Source organism: Babylonia areolata, chromosome 10 (genome assembly GCF_041734735.1).
Source record: "Babylonia areolata isolate BAREFJ2019XMU chromosome 10, ASM4173473v1, whole genome shotgun sequence".
Classification (NCBI taxonomy): domain Eukaryota; kingdom Metazoa; phylum Mollusca; class Gastropoda; order Neogastropoda; family Buccinidae; genus Babylonia; species Babylonia areolata.
In genome coordinates this window covers 21016421-21038142 of record NC_134885.1, presented here as the reverse complement: position 1 = coordinate 21038142, position 21722 = coordinate 21016421, and the positions used below count along the sequence as shown (strand labels likewise).

General features: G+C 41.7%; 1 protein-coding gene across 1 annotated transcript in view; it reads right to left on the bottom strand.

The window, feature by feature from the left end:
• Positions 1-350: 350 nt before the first annotated feature.
• Positions 351-21722, bottom strand: part of LOC143286878 (uncharacterized) — a 25473-nt gene continuing 4101 nt past the window's right edge. Inside the window, exons 3-13 of the mRNA XM_076594784.1 lie at positions 20091-20166; positions 16917-17113; positions 15084-15527; positions 13769-13948; positions 13040-13147; positions 9012-9104; positions 6653-6721; positions 5539-5625; positions 3447-3536; positions 1814-1927; positions 351-524 (exon numbers count right to left, since the gene is read on the bottom strand). Coding sequence (XP_076450899.1) covers positions 363-524; positions 1814-1927; positions 3447-3536; positions 5539-5625; positions 6653-6721; positions 9012-9104; positions 13040-13147; positions 13769-13948; positions 15084-15527; positions 16917-17113; positions 20091-20166 — 1620 coding nt within the window. The 3' untranslated portion in view covers positions 351-362. The remainder of the gene's footprint in view (positions 525-1813; positions 1928-3446; positions 3537-5538; positions 5626-6652; positions 6722-9011; positions 9105-13039; positions 13148-13768; positions 13949-15083; positions 15528-16916; positions 17114-20090; positions 20167-21722) is intronic.

Sequence of the window (21722 nt, the reverse complement as noted above, 5' to 3'; positions counted from 1 at the left end):
CCTAAAATTGGGAAAGGCAAAATTAAAAACAAAAGGCAAAAATAAAAACAAATAACAAAAAACCAACAAAAAGTCAGACCTGCATCCCACTACAGGCATCAGATGGGGGATCTTCCCCTCCCCCAAACCCACCTTATCCCCACAAAACATCAAGGAGTCCCTAAGAACTAAAGACCACATTCCCACACTCATCATCCCTTCCCCCTGGTCCTGTCCCCCCTGGGTATACACATGCACACTGTACAAACTCCTGGACTTGACATACACACCATTTGCACAATGCCCATCACATCATGGCAGCAACAACCACAACAACCCCCAAACAACACCACACCCCCTCCCCCCTTCCACCCATGTCACTATCACTGGTCTTCCTGCTCATCTGGTGGGTGTGGGGGTGGGGGCTGGGGAGCAACAGCTGGGGGGGAGGGGTCAGAGTTGAGGAGGAGGTCGATCTGTCGGCGAGCACTTTCCAGAAACAGGTCCAGGCTGGCCAGCTGACGTCGACGCAATGCAGCATCCGTCTGTGGACAGAAAGCAACGATGTGTGTCTTTGAGTATGTAATGTTAAAGGTTAATGGTCTCATAGCCTTTAACTCTTTCACTGTCAAGTTTCTGTGTGAAAAACAATCCCAGTACAAAATATTTTAGAAACAATGCTCTCAGTCAAAGGCTTCAGTTCACGTCAAAACTACACAATGGACTTACGCACTTCAAACACGGTCAGGGGGCAAAGTTTAGTCATTGTTCTATTGGCGGGAAACTGGCTGCAGCTGTCAAGCTTTGTTACTATGTGAAAATTGGTTTTATCAACATGACCTCAATGTCGACAAAAGCTGCCTATGGCGATGCACTGTCTAGTCAACTAAAGTGGCCTATGACAGTGAAAGAGTTAACGGCCATCAGGGCAGTGAATTCATATTCACTGTGTCTAGGGCTTGGAATGGGAAGAAAGGCCTGAATCCTCTCCTTCCGCCATTTTAAACTTCCCCATATATAAGTCAGCTATCCATTCATACCTGGGTTGAGGAAGGCAAACTGGAGTGAAGGGCCTTTCCCAGGGACACAACAACTCAACACCAAAACGGGGCTTCAAACCCTGATCACTGGAGAACACTGGGCCAGAAATATAATGCCGAGCAAATTTTGCCAAAGCACCTCCGTGTCTTTGAGTATGAGATAATCAAGACCAAACAGTGCCTTTGAGTAGAAGAAGATACCACAATCAAGACAAAACAGTTTGCCTTTGAATATAAGATGCCATAATCAAGACAAAACCGTTGATCTTTGAATATAACATACCATAATCAAGGCAAAATGGATGGTCTTTGAATATAAGATACAGTCTCTAAATATGAGATCCCCCCAAAAAAAACAACAACAACAAACCCCTCAGTGTTTTAGAATATGAGATACATGTACTATAATCAGGACTAAACAGTGCATCCTCATGTAAGATAACATAATTAAGACATAACAGTGACTTTGAGTATAAGATACCATAATCAGGACAAAACAGTGTCTCTGAATGTAAGATAACGTAATCAAGAAAAAACTGATTATAAGATACCATATCAAGGTAAAAAAAAGTGTCTTTGAATATGAGATACTATCATCAAGACAAAAAAGGGTATCTCTGAAATACAAGATACCTTAATCAGGACAAAACTGTCTTTAAAATAAAAGATACCATAATCAAGGCAAAAACAATGTGTTTGAATATCAAGATACCAATAACAACCCACATCCACCAGAGGGCTTGTCACCAAGGGCCTTGTCAATGAACCTGCCATCACCACAATGTTAACCCCACCTGTCTCTGCTGCTGAACGTAGGCCTCCCTGTCTGCCCGAGCCTCATGCAGTGCACGGTCCGTCATTTCTCTCCCTCGCTGCCGTTCCTCCTCCAAGCAAAACGTCAGACGCTCCTGCACAGTGACAAGCACAGCCATCTACAGCTTAAGTTTCACTTTCTCAAGGAGGCGTCACTTCGATTTGACAGATCCATATACACTACACCACATCTTCCAGGCAGACGCCTGACCAGCAAGCATTACCAAACGTGCTAATTAGGCCTCGCGTGCATGCATTTGTATTTGTGTACCTATCACAGTGGATTTCTTCTGCAGAATTTTGCCAGACGACAACATTTGTGTTGCCGTGTGTTCTTTTTCAATATGCCAAGTGCATGCTGCACACTGGACCTCAGTTTATCATCTCATCTGAATGACTAGACTCAGTTTGATATTCAAATCAAACTTGGGAGTAAGGACTAGACGCAGGATTCGAACCCAGACCCTCACGGGCACTGTATTGGCAGATAAGTGTCTTTACCATTCTGCCTTCTTCCTCATTCCACCTTCAAGCGCATGAACAATGTAATGCATCGTACCTTCAAGCGCACAAACAATGTAATGCATCATGGTCTAACAACAAAACTGGAAATTTTCAGTCTGCCCCCACCCTCCACTTCTCTAAATACAGATAAAAAAAATATTTTCACTTATTCTGTTTTGGGCATTTACACACTTCATATACAGAAAAAACAAAACAGAAACAAAAGGAAGACATGGAAAAAACGGTGTAAATTATTCAGAACATGGCATTTGTATATGAATTATGCAGATGGGGATAAAACCAAATCAGCACATGGGGATAAGAAAACTTAAGTATACATCCTTGTCAGCTTCACATATTAAAGACATGTGGACTGAAGAATCAAAAGAGGACATAAATATAAACGTGATGTGTAAAAATCTCCCTCCCTCCTAAATACATATCATGTCACTCAAACATGAATCCCTAAACATGCTAAGTTGATCTCAAGACACAAGACAGCATGGAGAATGGAGAAGTAGGTAGACTCCTTGACACTGATTCAGAGCAACCGAAGCCATGGTGGTGAGAGAGACTGATGGGAATGCATGACATGATGTTGATGGTTAATGCATGCGATGACTGGACGATAAAACTGTTCAACACAAGACTTTGAAAATGACCTGAGACTGATGCATTTTACAATTAGTCAAGCTTATCAAGGCTTCAACCCTCATAGAACGAGAAAACAATGTAAGAGTGTTATCGCATGGATCCACATTGATAAAATGGAGTTGTCAGGTGATCAATTAACATTAATTACTCTAGTCTGGAAATGTTCAGGCCACATAACATTGACTAAAACCAAGCTTAGGTGTCGAAGAGCACGTAAGATTAAAAGGTGGCTAATCTGTGAGTTAATTTTGTCGAAGTTAGCAAACAACTGCATGGACATCACTTGGCCATTTATATATCAGATGTGATGAACTGAAGGCTACACACACAAACACATACCAACGCAAGCAAATGGACATACAGATTTACATTCATTCATGGATACTATATAAATACACATTATCGTTATCATTATCATCCAACTGCACTTGCAGCCTTGCACTGGGAAATCCATACCTGCGCTTCCTCTCTCTCCTGTTGGCAGCGCTCCTGTAAGAGGTTTTCATATCGTCTCCTCTGCTCCTCCAGCTCCTGTTCATGTTGCTCCTGAAGAAAGTATGCACAAATTCAATTGGTTTTACAAATAATTATTTTTTTTTTTTAAGTATAAAAAAAGTGTAATACTGAAATATTATGGTAAATACATAGGGAAACTTTTGGTGTGAGTTACAACAAACGAAAAAAAAAGAACAGCAGCAACAACAAAAAACAAAAAAAAGAGAGACTGACAGAGAGAGAATGAGGACCAACCTGGTTGAAACAATGTTTCACAGAAGTAGAGGAAGAAAAAAATACACACCACTCATTCAGTTCTAATTCCAAATAATTCTGGATTAAAACATGTCAAAGATATATACCTATCTACACACACATACAGACACACACACACACACACACACATATATATATATATATCCATGTATGTGTAGATACATAGATGGATAGATAGATATCATACATACTGTGAAGACCATTGGTGGATTTATTTTTATTTTTCTCAAAGAACCAGGAAAATATTGAAAGCAAATTCAAATTCCCCTCTTCTCCCCCTCCCCCCAAATCCCAACAGAAACATAAAGGCAGGTAATGAGATATGAGGTGTGTGTGTGTGTGTGTGTGTGTGTGTGTGTGTGTGTGCGTGTGTAAATTTTTTGGGGGGAGGTCATGGGGGGATGGGAGAGTCATTGGACTGTGACTTTGCCCTGCTATGATTGAGAATACCACTAAGCTGTGATAGGTCTCTGGATCACTTGCCATTGGGGATGATGATCATTCACTGCCAATGCCAAGACATTTGAGTAGCGCACACAGGATGAAACTGCAGTCATATCAGGCATAATAAAAAAAAATCCAACTGGCTCTATCCCTCAGAGAGAATACAAATGACCCCCAACTGCAATCTTTGAAGGGTTTCTAGTTTGCATTTCTCTTTTTAATCTTTGCAAAGTTATTCTGAAAAAAACAACAACAGACAGGTTGTTTAGCTGTTACCTGCACTTGTTTTCAACCAATGTTGTCACGCCCTATAAGAGAGCAGACAAGAATCCCCCACCCAACCCAGCACTAACACCCAGACAACACAAACTAAGATAATTCAAGTTCACATACATTTATTCAATCACACACAGAAACATGACTCTAAAACAGTAACCACAATCCCAGCCACAGCAAAATTACTCAAATAATGAGCGACTGCATAAATAAAATTAATAAACACCAAAAAAACAACAACAACCAAACAAACACAAAACTTGAAGACACAACCATCCAGCGAAAACCAGTCTGAAGAATGTTGTGTGCACTCACAGGAGAGTTGATAAACTGAGAAAATCTAAAACACTCTTCAGAACACCAGAAAAAAACAAACAAACCACAAACGATGATGTGGGCGACGAAGACTGAAGAAAACAGGATGATGAAGCCAGATGAATGAAGGACAAACAGTGATGAGAAGAGAGCAGCAGGAAGACAGCAGTCAGCAGACAACCAGACCACCAACGCTACCAGGCCCACAGGCTGAAGGGAAAATGGCACAGGAAAATGGAATGCTGAAATCTGCCGACTGGGAAGTACTACCCTGACAATGATGAAAAAAACACAACAGACAACACACGTCCAGCAGGGCACTCTTACCCTCTTTGCTGGAGCACAAAGAACACAGAAGCATGGCCACCCGGAGGAAAAGCGATCCTCACATGAGGGTGCCAACCAACTGGGCAAAAAGCCCCAAACCAACAGGCATGACATTCCTCCAAGAAGGCCACGAGCGCAAAACCTCAAAAGTGTCACTGACAGGACAGAGAAACTTTAAACTCTGTTCAGCAGTGACACAAACGAGACTCCCCGACTGGATGTAAAAAACGTACAACCGGGAGCTAACACACACTAAACAAATGCTCGAACGGGGAGGTTAATGGGGAAGGGAATGCAAAAAACAACACTCCACACGAGACTGTCACGAACTGTGACAAATGTTGTGTGAAAAGGAAAAAAAAAAAAAAGAACACAGCAATAATTTCCACCCATGCCACAAGCCCAAACTGATTACCTTTGTTCTGTCCAGCTGTTCCTTTGCCTTGCTTTGTTCTGCTGCTATGGCCTCCTGCATCTGCTGCCGGCACCGAGACTGTTCCTCCTGCAACACATGTCCGTGGAATGGAGGTAAGTGGTAGTACCTGCCTTCTGTTTTTTCCTACTTTTAGTGGTATCAGATGACAGAAAAAAACAGAAAAGAGGTTAGGTAAAAAAAAAGAAAAGTATATATATATATACATATATAGGTGGTATGGTGTATGTGTGTGCATGTGTGTGTGTGTATGTGTGTGGAGGGAGGGCACTGTTTGTTTAGTTGTCTTCAATTTAACATCCTTCCACTTAAGATATTTGACATTGTTTGTGTGCATGTGCACATGTGAGTGTGTGTTTTGTTTTCTTTGTTTTTTCATGATGTGCATGCGTGCATGTGTGTGCACGTGTCTGTCTATGCAAGCATGTCATCAACAGTAGATGTTCAAACTGACTGGCTGTTAAAGGCGAAGAACATCCACATCGTTAATGAGAACAAGGGGGTGGGGAAGGAGGTGGACAAAGGGACTGAACACTGACATGGATTGGAGGATCTTTGATGTCCACCTTTCATCTTTTGTACACATACACACTGTGGAAAGACTTAGGCACTGGCCGGTTTGTACACTGTATATGCAACATGTTAGACACTTTATCCTCTTCGTGCCCTGTGACACACAATGCCGCCACCACAGATCTCCACCATTTGCCTGTCGCCACAGCTTTAGTAATAATATAAACAACAATACATTTATTTTGTGCTTTCAAATCTCCGTCAGACACAAAGCACACAAGAACACACACACACTCACACACAGAGCCGCAGAGACACCAACACTGTGACAAATGTTGACCTCCACCCATAAATTACAAGGTGCAGTTCAGATTCAAACCAAGGACCTAAGAGATGCACAGAACTTAAGTCCAAATCTCTAACCACTTGGCTATTGTGCCCAACCTGTGAAAAGTCTGACACAAGTGGCCTCCAAAATTAGAGAGAAAAGGCAAGAAGACAGACAGACAGACAGACAAAAAAAACAAAACAAAAAAAAACAAAAGAAAAAAAAACCAGGAATGCATACAATGCAAATGCTAACCTCTACAGCTTGTTTAATGGCTGCTTCCTGTTTCGCTCTTTCCTCAGCAAGGTAGCTGTCAAACTTCTCCTGCAACAAATATCAGTCACATCTTATTTCTTCAACAAGTTCAAGCTGTAAAGCGAAAATTCTTTCTATCCTGCACCCTCCTTTTTGTTTAGCCCCTGCATGTTTCCAGTGACACATGTATCAAATCAAGTCATGATGCTCATTGCCCCACCAACCCCTACAGGCCATTTCAAGGCTGAAAACCTGTCAGTTCTTTCAACAATGCCAAAGAGAAACCAAAAATAACCCCAAAACATCAATCAAAATTTCAATAAAAAGACCAGTTCACTCATGTCTCATTCAGTCCATGTAAGATTTACATTAAGTTATAATTACGGTATTCATTTTCTTCGGGAACTGAAAAACTCTGTGTGTGTGTGTGTGTGTGTGTGTGTGTGTGTGTGTATGTGTGTGTGCGCACGTGACTTAAGCCTGACACAGGAATCAAAAGCAAGTGCCTAAGGCAGCCATCAGTCAGCTCAAAACTGACAGGCCACCTGTTATGCACATGACTCTGTGTTTGTAAAATGCTCAGAGCTTGGTCTCTGACTGAAGACTGGCACTACATAAATATCAGTAATAATCTGGAGGTGTATCTCAAAACAAGGTCTTCATGGACCTAACTATAAAATGTTTGTTCCTGATGTCAAGCAGATACCAACTGTCAGTCAGTGGAAGTATTCAACTTTATATGATTCCTTCATATTTTGATGGAACAGTATCACAATTCCCAACAGTCAGTGTCCATGAACTGCAGTGACGCAAGCAAAAGAGGTAACAAAAATTATCAAGTATGTACATACACTGGGAACATTAAAAAAAATGTTAAAACTTCCTTTCAACCAACCAACTCCCAACCCTAACCTCCACAACCGCCCTCCTTTTTTTCATCCCCTACCAAAGTGTCTCCATATCAGTTACAGGAAATACTGAGAAAGCTCTGAAGTAAAGGAAGAATGTAATCAGAAGATTTTCTGAAAGATAATTTAACACTAGTACAGTCATACCTATGTGCACTGATTAGGACATGCCTCTGACGGGTTGACTATTTCATTATATTTTGGCCAGAAGAAAACAAAAAAACGTAACCTGAACAAAACCACAATTACACATCATACTCAAAGTAATACACAGTAACAGGCATACAAAACCAAACATTGCCAAACAGCACACTCCTGACACACAAAAGAAAAGAAAAAAAGAGAGAAGAGACTACAACATAGTTAAAAAATACCCAACTATGAAGTTCAGAAAAAGAAAAATTCAAGTCTTTCTAGAGAAATACAGAAACAAGAGAAAACATCTGGATAAATGGACCAGCAAGACAGAATACAAAAAAGGAAGAAGAAAATTTCACAAAACCCAGAAAGCAATAGAAAAATTTCAGACGGTTCAAATACTTTTTATACCGAAAGAGCCCTTGGCACCATTATTTATACTTCCCCCTCCACTAGACCTTGAGAGGTGGTTTGGGTGCTGGTCTTTTGGATGAGACAAAAACCGAGATCCTGTGAGCAACATGCACTTAGCGCACATTAAAGTACCCATGGCAAAGAAAGGATTGTCCCTGGCAAAATTCTGTAGAAAAATCCACTTTGATACTGGAACAAGCAGATAAAATAAAAATGAGGAAAAAAACATGGTTGGCACTGCACTGTGGTGACATGCTTTCCTTTAGTAGAGCAGCCAAAATTTCACAGAGAATTCTGTCGTGATGAAAAAGTTATATAACTCAAGACAATACAATAGAAATTACAATACAATAAAATACAATATTCAAAACAATCAAACACAATTCGATAAAATACAACACAACCAAACACAAATCAATAACGTACAATGCAATACAATTCAAACCAATACAGCACAATTGCAGTACATTACAGTACAGTATGGTACAGAACAGTCCTGTCCAGTACAGTACAATGTTGCATTGGGCAGTACTGTGCAATGCAGTATAATACAGTACAGTATAGTACAACACAATACAGTGCAGTGCAGTACAGTACAGTACAGTACAGTACAATCCAGTCCAGTCCAGTACCGTGCACTGCAGTGCAGTACTGTACAGTACAGCACAGTACAATGCAGTACAGTGCAGTGCAGTGCAGTACAGTACCTTGCAGTGCAATGCAGTACAGTACAGTGCAATACAGTACAACAAAGTACAGTACAGTACAGTGCCATGCAGTGCAGTACAGTACCTTGCAGTGCAATGCAGTACAGTACAGTGCAATACAGTACAACAAAGTACAGTACAGTACAGTGCCATGCAGTGCAGTACAGTACAATCACCAGGGGCCTCACACACCTGCTGCTCTGTGCGCATTGACTCCAGTGCTGCTGCCATCTGGTCCTGCATCTGTCGCTGGGCCTCCCCCCTCTCTCTCTCTGCATCCTCCCTCTGCACACACACACACACACACACACACACACGCACACACACACACACGCACACACACAGAGCATCCACTGTAGACCCTTTCACTGCTGACATCTTTTGCCATGTTGAATATTTTGATAACAACTCATGCTTGTACAGTTGTAGTATTACTTGAGTTATACCTCTCTAATGCCTGAAGATGACAGCAGAAAACAAAGGACATAATATATCACCATGACGCATTCCTTTTATCAACACAGTCAAATAAAACCATCTACATTCATGTATAATACATGCTACACGATACAAGACACATGTGATATACTCCCATCAATTTGTTAAAAACACACACATACAGAGAGAGAAACAGACTAAGAAAGAAAGAGAAAGAAAGAAAGAAAGAAAGAGAGAGAGTTAACACATCAGAGTGTACTTCCCCATTTCACTCACTGTCACATACTAAAACACACTTCACCATTATCCTATGTCTGGGAATTCATCTCAAGCAGACAACTATTTTGTGTGAAACTGCTCTTTTTCCGGCAGGAATGTCAGACCCCTGCCAGAGTCTGCACTAGTTGGGTCATGGTTAAGTATGTGTGATTAAACATGTTATTTAGACATACAGAGTATGCCACACATTAGACAACCAGCATGTTCTATGACATACAGTTCAGCGCAGGCAAGGGGCTAATATTATCATGAGATGACAACTTACCGCTTTGCCATTTTTCTTCTTCTTCTTTTTTTGCTGCTGTTTTTGTTGTTGGACTGAAGAGTTCAAAATCACAACAAGAAACTGAAAGCTTGCCCCACAGGTTCCAGAAAAGGACAAAGCATTACCTCAGAGACACTAGCATTATCATGCCAAAGGCTAAATGCATTTCTTGATATAGGAAAATGCAGAGTGTTTTATGATTAAGACAAACACACACACCATATCAAACCTTAAATAAGCCAAACCACAGGCATAGTATGGAGTCTCCCGTCGGTCCGACGGATGAGTAGGCAGGCAGGCTTATCTGTCGGTGTGTGTCCGCATATGGGAGAAGAGGCCGATTCTGGATGCGCAGCACTTCCCACAGGTGCTGCAAGGGAAAACGTCTCCAGCAGTTGAGCCCTATTTCCTTCGCTCACGCTTCTCCTTAATGGGCAGCATTCTCTTGTTTTCAAACGTCTTTATGCCACTAGAGCATAGCATCCTCCAGTGAGAGCGGTCAAGGGCATCAGTTTCCCAGGAAGCGATGTCTATGTCACAGGCTTTGAGGTTTGTCTTCAAGGTGTCCTTGAAGCGCTTGCAGTGTCTTCCAATTTCGTGGTGGCCTTCCTTCAGCTGGCCATACAAAAGCATCTTTGGGATCCTGCTGTCTGTCATGCGGACAACGTGTCCTGTCCAGCATAGCTGGCACTGGATCAGCAGGCTTTCGATGCTGGGCAGGCCACTCCTCTCTAGGACCTGGAGGTTGAAGACCCTGTCTTGCAACTTTATGCCGAGAATCTTTCGTAGGCATCTCTGGTGAAACTGCTCAAGTTGTTGAATGTGACAGCGATACGTTGTCCATATTTCACAGCAGTACAACAAGGTGGTCAGCACAACAGCTCTGTAGGTTTTCATCTCGTGCTGAGCCTGATGCCTTTGTTGTTCCACAGCCTGTTGCTGAGTCTGCTATAGGCGGAGATGGCCTTGGCGATGCGCAGTGTTACTTCTGCATCAAGGGCTCCGTTGCTGCATAGGGTGCTGCCCATGTAGCAAAACTTGTCGACTGACTTGATCTCTGTGTCATCAATCTTGATTGCAGGTGGGGGGGAGGCACTAGCGTTCTGTGAGCTAGCTGGTTGGTACATGGACTCGGTCTTGCTGATGCTGATGGTGAGTCCAAAGCGCCTGCAGGAGGTTAAAAACGTGTCCATAATGAACTGCATGTCCTCATGGGTGTGTGCAGCAAGCGCGCAGTCATCAGCGAAGAGGAACTCTCTCAACAGTGCCTCAAACACCCTGGACTTGGCGTGGAGTCGCCGCAAGTTGAAAAGCTTGCCATCTGTGCAAAACTGAATGTAGATGCCCCGGTCACAATCTTGGAAGGCGTCAATCAGCATGGCAGAGAAGAGAATAGAGAACAGTGTGGGTGCCAGGACGCAGCCCTGCATCACCCCACTTACCACAGGGAACGGATCCGCCATGTCAGTATTTTCCTGTACTCTCGCCTGCATGTCATCGTGGAATGATGCAATCAGCTGGATTAGGCTCTCTGGGTAGCCGAACTTTAGGAGGATCTTCCACAGACCACGGTGGTTCACAGTGTCAAAGGCCTTAGTCAGGTCTACGAAGACCATGTGGAGCTCCTTGTTCTGCTCACGGCACTTCTCTTCAATCTGGTGTATGGCAAACACCATGTCACATGTTCCCCTGCCTGAGCGGAAGCCGCACTGTGGTTCAGGAGACATGGTCAACCAGTCTGTTCAGTATGATGCAGGTGAAGATCTTGCTGGCGATGCAGAGGAGAGAGATTCCACGGTGGTTTTCGCAGGATGTTTTGTCTCCCTTCCGTTTGTAAATATGGACAATTGAAGCATCCTTGAAATCTCCTGGGGGACCTCCCCTCTCTCCGAGATAGACTGGAACAGGGTGGTCAGCTTGTCTGTCAGCACCTCGCCTCCATACTTGTAGATGTCAGCCTGGATTCCATCCGCTCCTGGTGCTTTCCTGACGTTGTCAGCTTCAGGGCCTTCTGGGTCTCGGCCTTGGTGGGAGGGGCAGCTAGCGAGTCACTGACTGGTAGCTGTGGGAGGGCTGCAATTACCTCGTCAGATATGGACGAGTCCCTGTTGAGGAGAGTGTTGAAGTGCTCTGCCCAGCGGGCAAGGATGACTTTTTTGTCTGTCAGGAGGGTGGTCTGGTCCAAGGCTCGGACAGGGGTTGATCCTGTGACTCTCGGCCCATACACAGCTCGGAGACCATCATGGAAGGTTTTCATGTCGTGAGCATCAGCAGCGGACTGAAGCTCTTCAGACTTTCTCTCCCACCAAGTGTTCTTCATCTCACGAAACCTCTTCTGTACGAGTTGCTTGGTTTGCAAGAACTGGTTCTCCTTCCTCTGGCAGTCTTTACTGGAAATGTGATCCTGATGCCATATATGCAGTGTGTTCAGGAGCTTGGAGATTCCAGAGTTGTTCTCGTCAAACCAGTCTTTGTGGCTCCTCTGTACAAAGCCTAGTGTGTCAGCTGCTGCTGTGTACACAGCATCTCTAAAGGTGCTCCATATCTCTTCTACATCAGTCGATGCAGGAATTTCTTGGAGAGCTGCTTGGATTTGTGCTGCAGCACGTCCTTGGTGATAGGGAGGCAGTGGATGTTCAGCTTCCTAGGGGGTTTCTGCCTGGCTGGTTGGAGCTTGCGTGCAAGTCTGATGTTCATTTTGCTGTGTACCAGGCGATGGTCTGACCAACAGACTGCTCCTCTCATGCAGTGTGTAATGGAAACATCACCTCTGTCCCTCTGCCGGACAATCACATAGTCCAGCATGTGCCACTGCATGGAGCGGGGGTGCGTCCATGTGTTCTTGTACTTGTCCGCTTGTTGGAAGAGGGTGTTGGTGATGGTCAGTCCATGCTGCGCGCAGAGCGAGAGCAAAAGCAGTCCGTTGGAGTTGCACTTGCCAGTGCTGTGCTGTCCTAGGACTTTTGGCCACGAGGAGAAGGGCATGCCGACGCGGGCATTGAAATCCCCAAGGATGATCAGCCTGTCCTTTCTGTCTACCGCTAAAATGGTGTGACTGAGCTCCTCCTAGAAAGCTTCTTTGATGTCATCAGGGTTGGTCATCGTCGGGGTATAGCAGCTGATGACTGTGGAAAAGCGATCCTTGGAAAGCTTCAGACACAGGGTCATCAGCCTATTGTTAAGCTCAAACAAACCAACCATCCAACCAACAGTACAGACATAGCTCAGGGTCTCTAACCTGAGCCTGTATGGCACGTTGAAAGGTCTGCAACTGCTGTTCCATGACCTCCACCAGATGGTGTTGGCTGGATTCCTGCTGCTCCAGTACTGCAGTACGGGACTGTTCCTGAAAGCCGCAGAACAGAAAGTTACTGTATGGAATCACCTGAGGTGAAGCTAGAAAAAGGAACCCAAATCCCTTCTTACTGACATGCAGCGCAGAAATAAGCGAGTCATTTGGATGGGCATAATAGCGGATTAAACCATTGAACTTTCAATCTGAACCCATTCTATACCATGACTACTTCCCCTGTGGATCAGGTACGTACCAACACACTATTCTAATTTCATTTATTCTTGTTTGGTACAGTTGGCATTCTAAACTGAACTGTTTATTGATTCCAGAAGCATGAAAACGATGCTTTGTTTGACCGATTAAATCGACAATTTTCCATCGTTTTTTCACTGTTTTAGAGAACCACCCTGTTTTTTTTCTGCAGTGGTCTTATGTAGTGCTGGTCCAGGGGAGTTATAGCAGGCACGTAGCTGTAGGGTAGCTGTGTGAGTTAACAATCCTGTAATCCAAAGGACATGCAAATTTGCATCCACTGAGCAGAACTTATGAGCACACACGCACATACACACACACACATAAACACTCACGTACAGCCAGCAACATCAGCAAGAGTGCATCCAAAAGCAAATATGTGGGTGACACAACACATACTGAGTCAATGCCAGAGTCTACCTTGTACTGCTCCACAACAACAGCCAGGGTGTCATGACCAGCCTGTCGAACTGCCTCCAGCTGCTCCAAATGCTGCTGCTGAACTTCCTGCAGCCTTGACCTCTGTGTCTCAAGGTCAGCCTGTGACCTCTCCAACTGCTGTGTGAGAACGAGGTTGCTTGACTGCAGAGAGGCAATTTCCTGTGGGGAAAAAAAAAAGCCATGAAACATGGAACGCCTCATTTTTTGTTTGTAAATTTTCCATATACAGTTTTTTGCTTTGATCTTTGTTTGTTTTGCTCAAGAAATGTTCAAAACATGCTTCTGACTGTTTTCAAAATAATCATTGATCTTGTATTGGATAATGATCAAATGGTCTAATGGTGAAAATAACATTAACTCAAAGTATAGCATTATCATATTATGAAAAGTCTGCAAGTGTGCTCAATACTCTCACACACATGCACACACACACACACACACACACACACACACACACACACATGTATGTGTACACAAGCCTACACTAAACACTACTAGTATGTTTCACTCACACACACATAGTTAAAGGAACTCAATCCATCATAAAGACACAGAAAAAAGAAGAGGAAAAGAAATAACATCAGCAGCAGGTAATTTCAGAATTAACAAAAAAGGGGGCCCGTTATCTGGGCAAAGCTACATGGTGACAACCACACCTGAAACCAGAAAAAGACAGGGTGGAGACTCAAAAGTAAGTCACCAGAAACTTTTTTCCTTGCACCACTCATTTTTTAATCCCCCAACATTCACAGCCACATCTAAGCTGGTCTGCACCGGCAGTCCACAGGGAGTTATTGATGTTAGGTTGCCAGACAGAAGAGGAGACTCTGCACTGTTGCTGAGCCACTCTGATGGTGTACAGTTGTGTTTGTTCTAATTCAGAACATCACCTGCTGGGTCACTTTTATTTCTTAATATATACTGCTGTGGTTGGCATAGTAAAAACATTTGCACAATGAAACATTCCCTATGTCATATACATCCCTTTGTTACAGGAACATTTATTACAAGAAAAAAACATGTAATAAGAATACCAACTGCCAGAAAAACAACGAAGCAACCAAACAACCAGAAGTTACTGTCCACCAAGGTTTATGGGTGGGGAGGGTTTGAGTATCATGTTAATAAGAACTATCACAGTAAAACTGACTTCCCCCTGCCCCCCCCCCCCCCCCCCCCCCAAAAAAAAAAAAAAAAAAAAATCCTCCAATTAATGCAAAGAACCTACAGACTATACACAGCATTCCATAAACAACATTCAACATCTCAAAGACACACCAAGAACTGTACATACCCTCTGCAGTCTGTTTTGCTCCGCTTCATCCACCACCACACCCACAGCTTCCGCAGCGGCTGGTGGCGGTTCCTCCTGCAACCGTGCCACCTCTCCTTCCCCACCCGCCCCCCTTTCCTCATCCTCCTGCCCTCTGTGGGCTGCCTCAGCCTGCTGCAACCCCGCCTGGTTGTCAGGGGCGATGACCTCCCCCAGTTCCCCAACAGCAGCAGCCTCCTCTGCTGGGGCTGCTTCCGCGTGGCTCTGAGCATTCTGAGACACGTCAACTCCCATTGGACGCTCAGCAAACAGAGGGCTCTGGTTGGTGCCCAGGCCGATGTCTGGCAGCATGCCATTGGCCGGGTAGCTGGCTGCACTGGCCCCTCGACTGTGGGGGGCCACCGAGTTGAACGTCCCGTCCAGAACGTCTGCCATGGGTACACTTCCGTTCCCGTGGAAGGGTCTCTGAAATACAGGTTACCTGGCTGAAGTTCTGTGCTACAAATATGGACATAAAAAACCCCAGCTTCTTTAACTTGGCTTGGTGTTGCTGACAAAAGTGATGAATAGCGAACCTGGAATCAAATGTAACCTGACCAATGAAGGCTAACAATTGTTTTCAAAGACAAAGCTTATATCTCCAACCCCAAATAAAGACGCTTATCATATCTGAAGCCCAAGCTGCAGATCAAAAACTGAAATATATCACACCAGACAATATTCAAAGTGCACCTTGACCCACAAAACAAGGATGAAAAATGCTTATTATACAAAAGTTAAACTGAGTACTGCAATTTAAGAAACTATGAATGCACTCTTTAGAACTGTTGTATTCAATGCTTTGTCAAAACAGAAATGATATAAAATGAAAGCTAAATACAGTGCAAAACACGGTATATGATCAACAGTTACACTGTCATAAATGGAGGTATATTGCATGAGATTAGTCTGAACATTTCCTTGTAAGTATTATCCCAACTCTTGGAAGGTAAGCACATATGTGTATTATTTTTATGCACAACACAAACACTGATACAGATACTGTGTCCCTTTTTCTCTTCAATGCCTTCCCTCCTCACATTCCAGCTTGTCTCTCCTTTTCCATCACACACACACACACACACAAACATCCACACACACACAAATATCCACATACACACAAACATACAAACATCCACACACTGGAACTACCTGAAGTCAACCTAAAAGACTTAACTAACCTCTTTTCACGGTAATGTTTTATCATGTTGTTCAGTAACTTTTTTTTTATCACACTGTAATTTGACATGTTTGTGCAAGTATGTATTTCTAATCTTACTTATCATAGTGAGCAACCTGAGAATGCCTTTGTTCTTTATTCTTATTGCAGCATTAATACAGTTTTGATATAATTCTTCTTATAATGTTATAATCATCATTGACATCACCATCATCATATCATGATGCTTTTAAACACTTGTTTACCTTTTATTTCTGTTTCGTTTTGTGTATTCTTGTAAAAGAAATATATATCTTAAAAAAAAAAAAAACACCCACTGTGTTCTCTTCAGCAGTACTGTGAGCCATGCAAACACATCCCAAACTGCAATTCAGTGACTTCCACATACACTCCCGTGTGACTGCAAATTTCATGTCACATGACTGATACTTTTACTGTCAGTACAGAAACGTCATTTTTCACCAGAAGCTCCTTCTCCATCAGCTTGCACTGTTGCAGATATTCTCACCCCCTGCCAATCGTAGCGAAGTCTATCTTTGCATACTGGCATACTCCAAGTCAAAACTGTGTATGAATTATGCACAAAAAAAAACCATTGTAGAGGTAAACAGGTCTGATGCTGATAATATCCTCACCTCTGCCGCCAGTCTCTGAGGATGCTGGCTTCCGTCGTCGAACTGGGCAGGGTCATCCTGGGCTCCGCCGTTGAGAGGCTGGGAGTGATCTGCCACTGCATGGAGGGGGGAGCCCGCAATGCCTGAAGGATCCAGATAGGTCGGGAACGTGTTCTGAGGGCACAGCAGGTCTGGCTGATGACGACTGCCCGCTGATGCTGTTATAACAACAACAACAACAATAAACAAGAAAGGCAAGGCCCTCAAGACTCACTTGTGATAGACTTAAAAAAAAAAATCTAATCATTAAAATGTGTTCTGTATTTGTTGTTATAAAGCTTCGGGTTAAAAAAAGAAAAGAAAAAAAGTCCTAACCAGATTCAAACCCCGCGTGTTAGGGTGAGAAGAAACTGCCTTAACCATTAGACTATCGTGGCTCCTTAACTGATGTTCTAAAATTTAATATTTGAACATACTTTTTTTAAAGGGCTATAAATCAAGTGCGGTATTTGCAGTGAGAACGCTGTTTAAATCATATTATTCTGGTGTATCTTGGGCATTCAAAAAATCTTTAAGGGCAATAAAAAAATTTTTAAAGTCCGCGGTAAAGGAGACGTGGCTATCGCCGCAATCACACTGCAACATTTAGCCGTTTTCTCTAGATCTAGATAGATGTACAAGTTTAGTTACACCCACCGGGAATGTAGTATGACACGGTCGATTCAATTTCTCTTTTATGTTCATTCTAGTTTTATACTTTTAAAGTTGACATGAAAATTTAGTATTTTGTTAAACTAATAACATGTAGAGCCAAGTACAAGTACTTCTAAACATCATATGAAGTGAAAAGGGCTTCATTTTGAGAAAAGACTGGAAATTTTTTCGTTTCATCAATTCAAGGGTATCAACTCGCATGGTTTACAATTTTTAACTGTGAATTCCGACTGATTCTGTGGTTATGTTTATGGCAGTTTGGGGCATAATCCAGTAAGTGATGAGGCGTTCACAAATCTTTCTCTGAATAAATATTTAACGGTCTCCTTCTCCAACTTTCCATCACATGTTATCGTGTATTGTCCATTAAAAATAGGATTGAACGGGCAGGTCAACAACTTGAAACAAAATGGCGTCGTTCGCGAAGGATATGAGCACACGTTTTGAATGTGTATAAATATGTGTACGTAACTGATTTTTGCCCATGACCTTTAGGGCTCAGCCAACAGATCTATAAAGTCCACTCGTCATATTGATTTTAGTATTTTCCGAAAAAGACCACTTGGGCGAATGAACATAGTGAAAGCCCTGTACACTGAGAGTAAAACGCACAAGCTTTTTATGTATTGAGTATAATTTCAAAATGCAATGTTTAAGATGAGAAAGATCAGTTTAAAGCAAATTAAGTCCCCTAGCATTAATTACAGATTAATTTCTCTTTTTTACTATCTGTACCAAAACGTTTGCAAAATAAATAAAACTTCCATGCTTAGCAAAAGAAGTTCCTGTTTGAACAGAAAATGATAATAATGACTGCTCTTGTTGTTGTGTCAGAATATCAGATCAAAGTGCTAAGTTTAGAGAATAAAAAAACAACAACAGTAAATGCAGTTTGCATATAATTTGGCTTCTTTTTAAAAATGTTTTTTGTGCCCATCCCAGAGGTGCAATAGTGTTTTAAACAAGATGACTGGAAAGAACTGAATTTTTCCTATTTTTATGCCTAATTTGGTGTCAACTGACAAAGTATTTGCAGAGAAAATGTCAATGTTAAAGTTTACCACGGACACACAAATACAGACAACCAAACACCGGGTTAAAACATAGACTCACTTTGTTTACACAAGTGAGTCAAAAAAAGTACATCAAATCAATTTATTCTAAAAAGAAATAATGAGGAAAATATATTTGTGTTAATACATATATTCAGAAACTTTCTCTTCCTTTTTTGACTCACTTGTGTAAACAAAGTGAGTCTATGTTTTAACCCGGTGTTCGGTTGTCTGTGTGTGTGTGTGGGTGTCTGTGTGTCCGTGGTAAACTTTAACATTGACATTTTCTCTGCAAATACTTTGTCAGTTGACACCAAATTAGGCATAAAAATAGGAAAAATTCAGTTCTTTTTAGTCATCTTGTTTAAAACAATATGGGAAGGGCACAAAAAAATAAAAAATGAAGCCTAATTTTTTGCAAACTGCATTTACTGTTATATTTATATTTTCTGTATTCTCTAAACTTGGCACTTTGATCTGATATTTGACCCAACAACAAGAGCACTTATAATTATCATTTTTTGTTCAAACAGGAACTTCTTTTGCTAAGCATGGAAGTTTTATTTATTTTGCAAACGTTTTGGTGCAGATAGTAAAAAAGGGAAATTACTCTAATTAATGCTAGGGGACTTAATTTGCTTTAAACTGATCTTTCTCATCTTAAACATTACATTTTGAAACAAGAGAGGCAAGGCCTTAAAGACTCACTTGTGATGCACTTTTTAAAAAAAATCCAAGCTTTTTATGTATTGAGTATAATTTCAAAATGTAATGTTTAAGATGAGAAACATCAGTTTAAAGCAAACAAAGTCCCCTACAGAGTAATTTCCCTTATTTTACTGTCTGCACCAAAACGTTTGCAATAAGCAAAACTTCCATGCTTAGCAAAAGAAGTTCCTGTTTGAACAAAAAATGATAATAATGACAGATCTTTTGTTGGGTTGAATATCAGATCAAAGTGCCAAGTTTAGAGAATACAAAAAATATAAATATAACAGTAAATGCATTATACTCAATACATAAAAAGCTTGGATTTTTTTTTAAAGTGTGTCACAAGTGAGTCTTGAAGGCTTTGCCTCTCTTCTTGGTTTTTTTGCTCTGTCATTGTTTTAAGTATCATTAATAATGGACACGAGTAGTTAGGGCACTGGACATATAAATATTCATGCATGTTTTTTTGTATGCATGTATGTGTGTGTGTGTGTGTGTGTGTGTTGTATGATGTTCACTCTACTTGTCACACTATTTTTTTTCCCCAGTCTGCACTCCTAGAAATGTGGACTGTGACTAATTTGAACTGTGGACTGTGATGAACAATGAGTTTAAAATTGGTGTAGATACATAAACACCAATGAGTGAATGACTGTCTGCTGTTATACAGGATAAATGTACACTGAAAATAGAAGTGCAGAGTGTGACGGACACTGACCAGAAGCTAAAGCGGCCCAAGGGGCAGCTGCCGCTTGTCCCCCTGCAACCCCCAAACTTTCCATGGGATCAGCTGCCTGTAACACAACAGACACATGATTGTGAATCCTGTGGGGTTTTTTTCTGTTCCTTTCAACATTAACATTAAAACAGACCTAAAAATAGAAGGAATAAGATGGAAAAAGTGAGGGAAATGAAGGGTAGAGAAACTCAGAAAGAAAGCAGCTGTGAGCAAATAACTATTATGTCAACACAAAATTCGTTGTGCAAGCATGCATCCACCCACATATATAAAAAAACAAAACATTCTATATTCAATGTGTGCGTGTGCGTGGGGGTGCGGGGTGTTCCCTTAAAGATAAAAATGATATGAAAATTTTTTTGGGATACCTGTGTTAAATTAAGTATAACTTATAAGGACTTCAGCAATAACACACACACAAAACAACAACAAGACACACACACACACACAAATCCCCACAAGGACAATACCTTGTCAAGTTGGAGACTTTTCTTGCTCTCAGTTTGTTCTGTTTCCACTGTACATCATCTACCATTCTCTCATTGTGAACTGACACTTAATCTCACTCTCAGCCACACCTGCAGAGCTACTGTTTGTCTTTCTCATTCAAATAAAATTTTTAGCTTCACTGTCACTTGCATTTCACTCAGGCAGCCTCTTTGCTGGTTTTGATTTCTCAAGAAAGTGACAAAATTCAACACAATATAAGCAAAATCATTTTATCCCCTAATGCACTTGATTTCCCTTGCAATTAAGACTAGGTATCTTCTGTCTGAGACAGACAAAAGTGATAAATTACTTTCTACATATAGCCACCAATCATTTACTTTCTTTTCTTTAACTTCTTTTTGGTGGCACCGAAGTCTTCAAGTCAGTCTTCCTCTTCGTGACAGATGTAGCTGCACTTGCATGTCTGGTTATTTTTGCTTGCTGCTTCCTTCATCTGCTGCCTGAGCATGCAACATTTCCTGTTCTTCAAAAGCATCTGCTGCTGAAAATGTTCAGGTTTTGGGATCTGTAAGCCACTTTTAACAAAGACATTTGACGCCGGTTTCACCACTTTGAATACACTGGAAGATCAAAAGCTATCCAACATATGTGCAAGAAACAAGGGAGGCAAATCCAAACACTCAGTATCATCTGCTCTACAGTACCAAGCTGCGTGCCTCTACTATCGACCAAGAAACTAAACTTGTCATGGAAAATCGTTTGTATCCTTGGGACATACAGTAATGTAAATTGGGGGTCCTTTTCATATCTTTGTGCTTAAAGGGGGCACTGCACTGGTGAGTGTTGTGCTTTCTGTGTGCTTAAGTTGGGTACAACAGAAAATTAGTTCAGCAGTTGTAAGAGCCACCTGAAACTTACCAAACACACACACATGCATACATTACTGCATAATATATATAATATATATGTATACATGTACATTCATATTATACACACACACACTCAACAGATCAGTTAACACCAACAGGTCCTATATCTCAATGCTCCACATTCGTATCAACTCTTCACGCTTCCTTTGAATATATAATATATAAATTTACATTCCTTGTAAGACAATTGTACACAGTATATTTATCAAGTTATTGCTGATCAGTAATAACT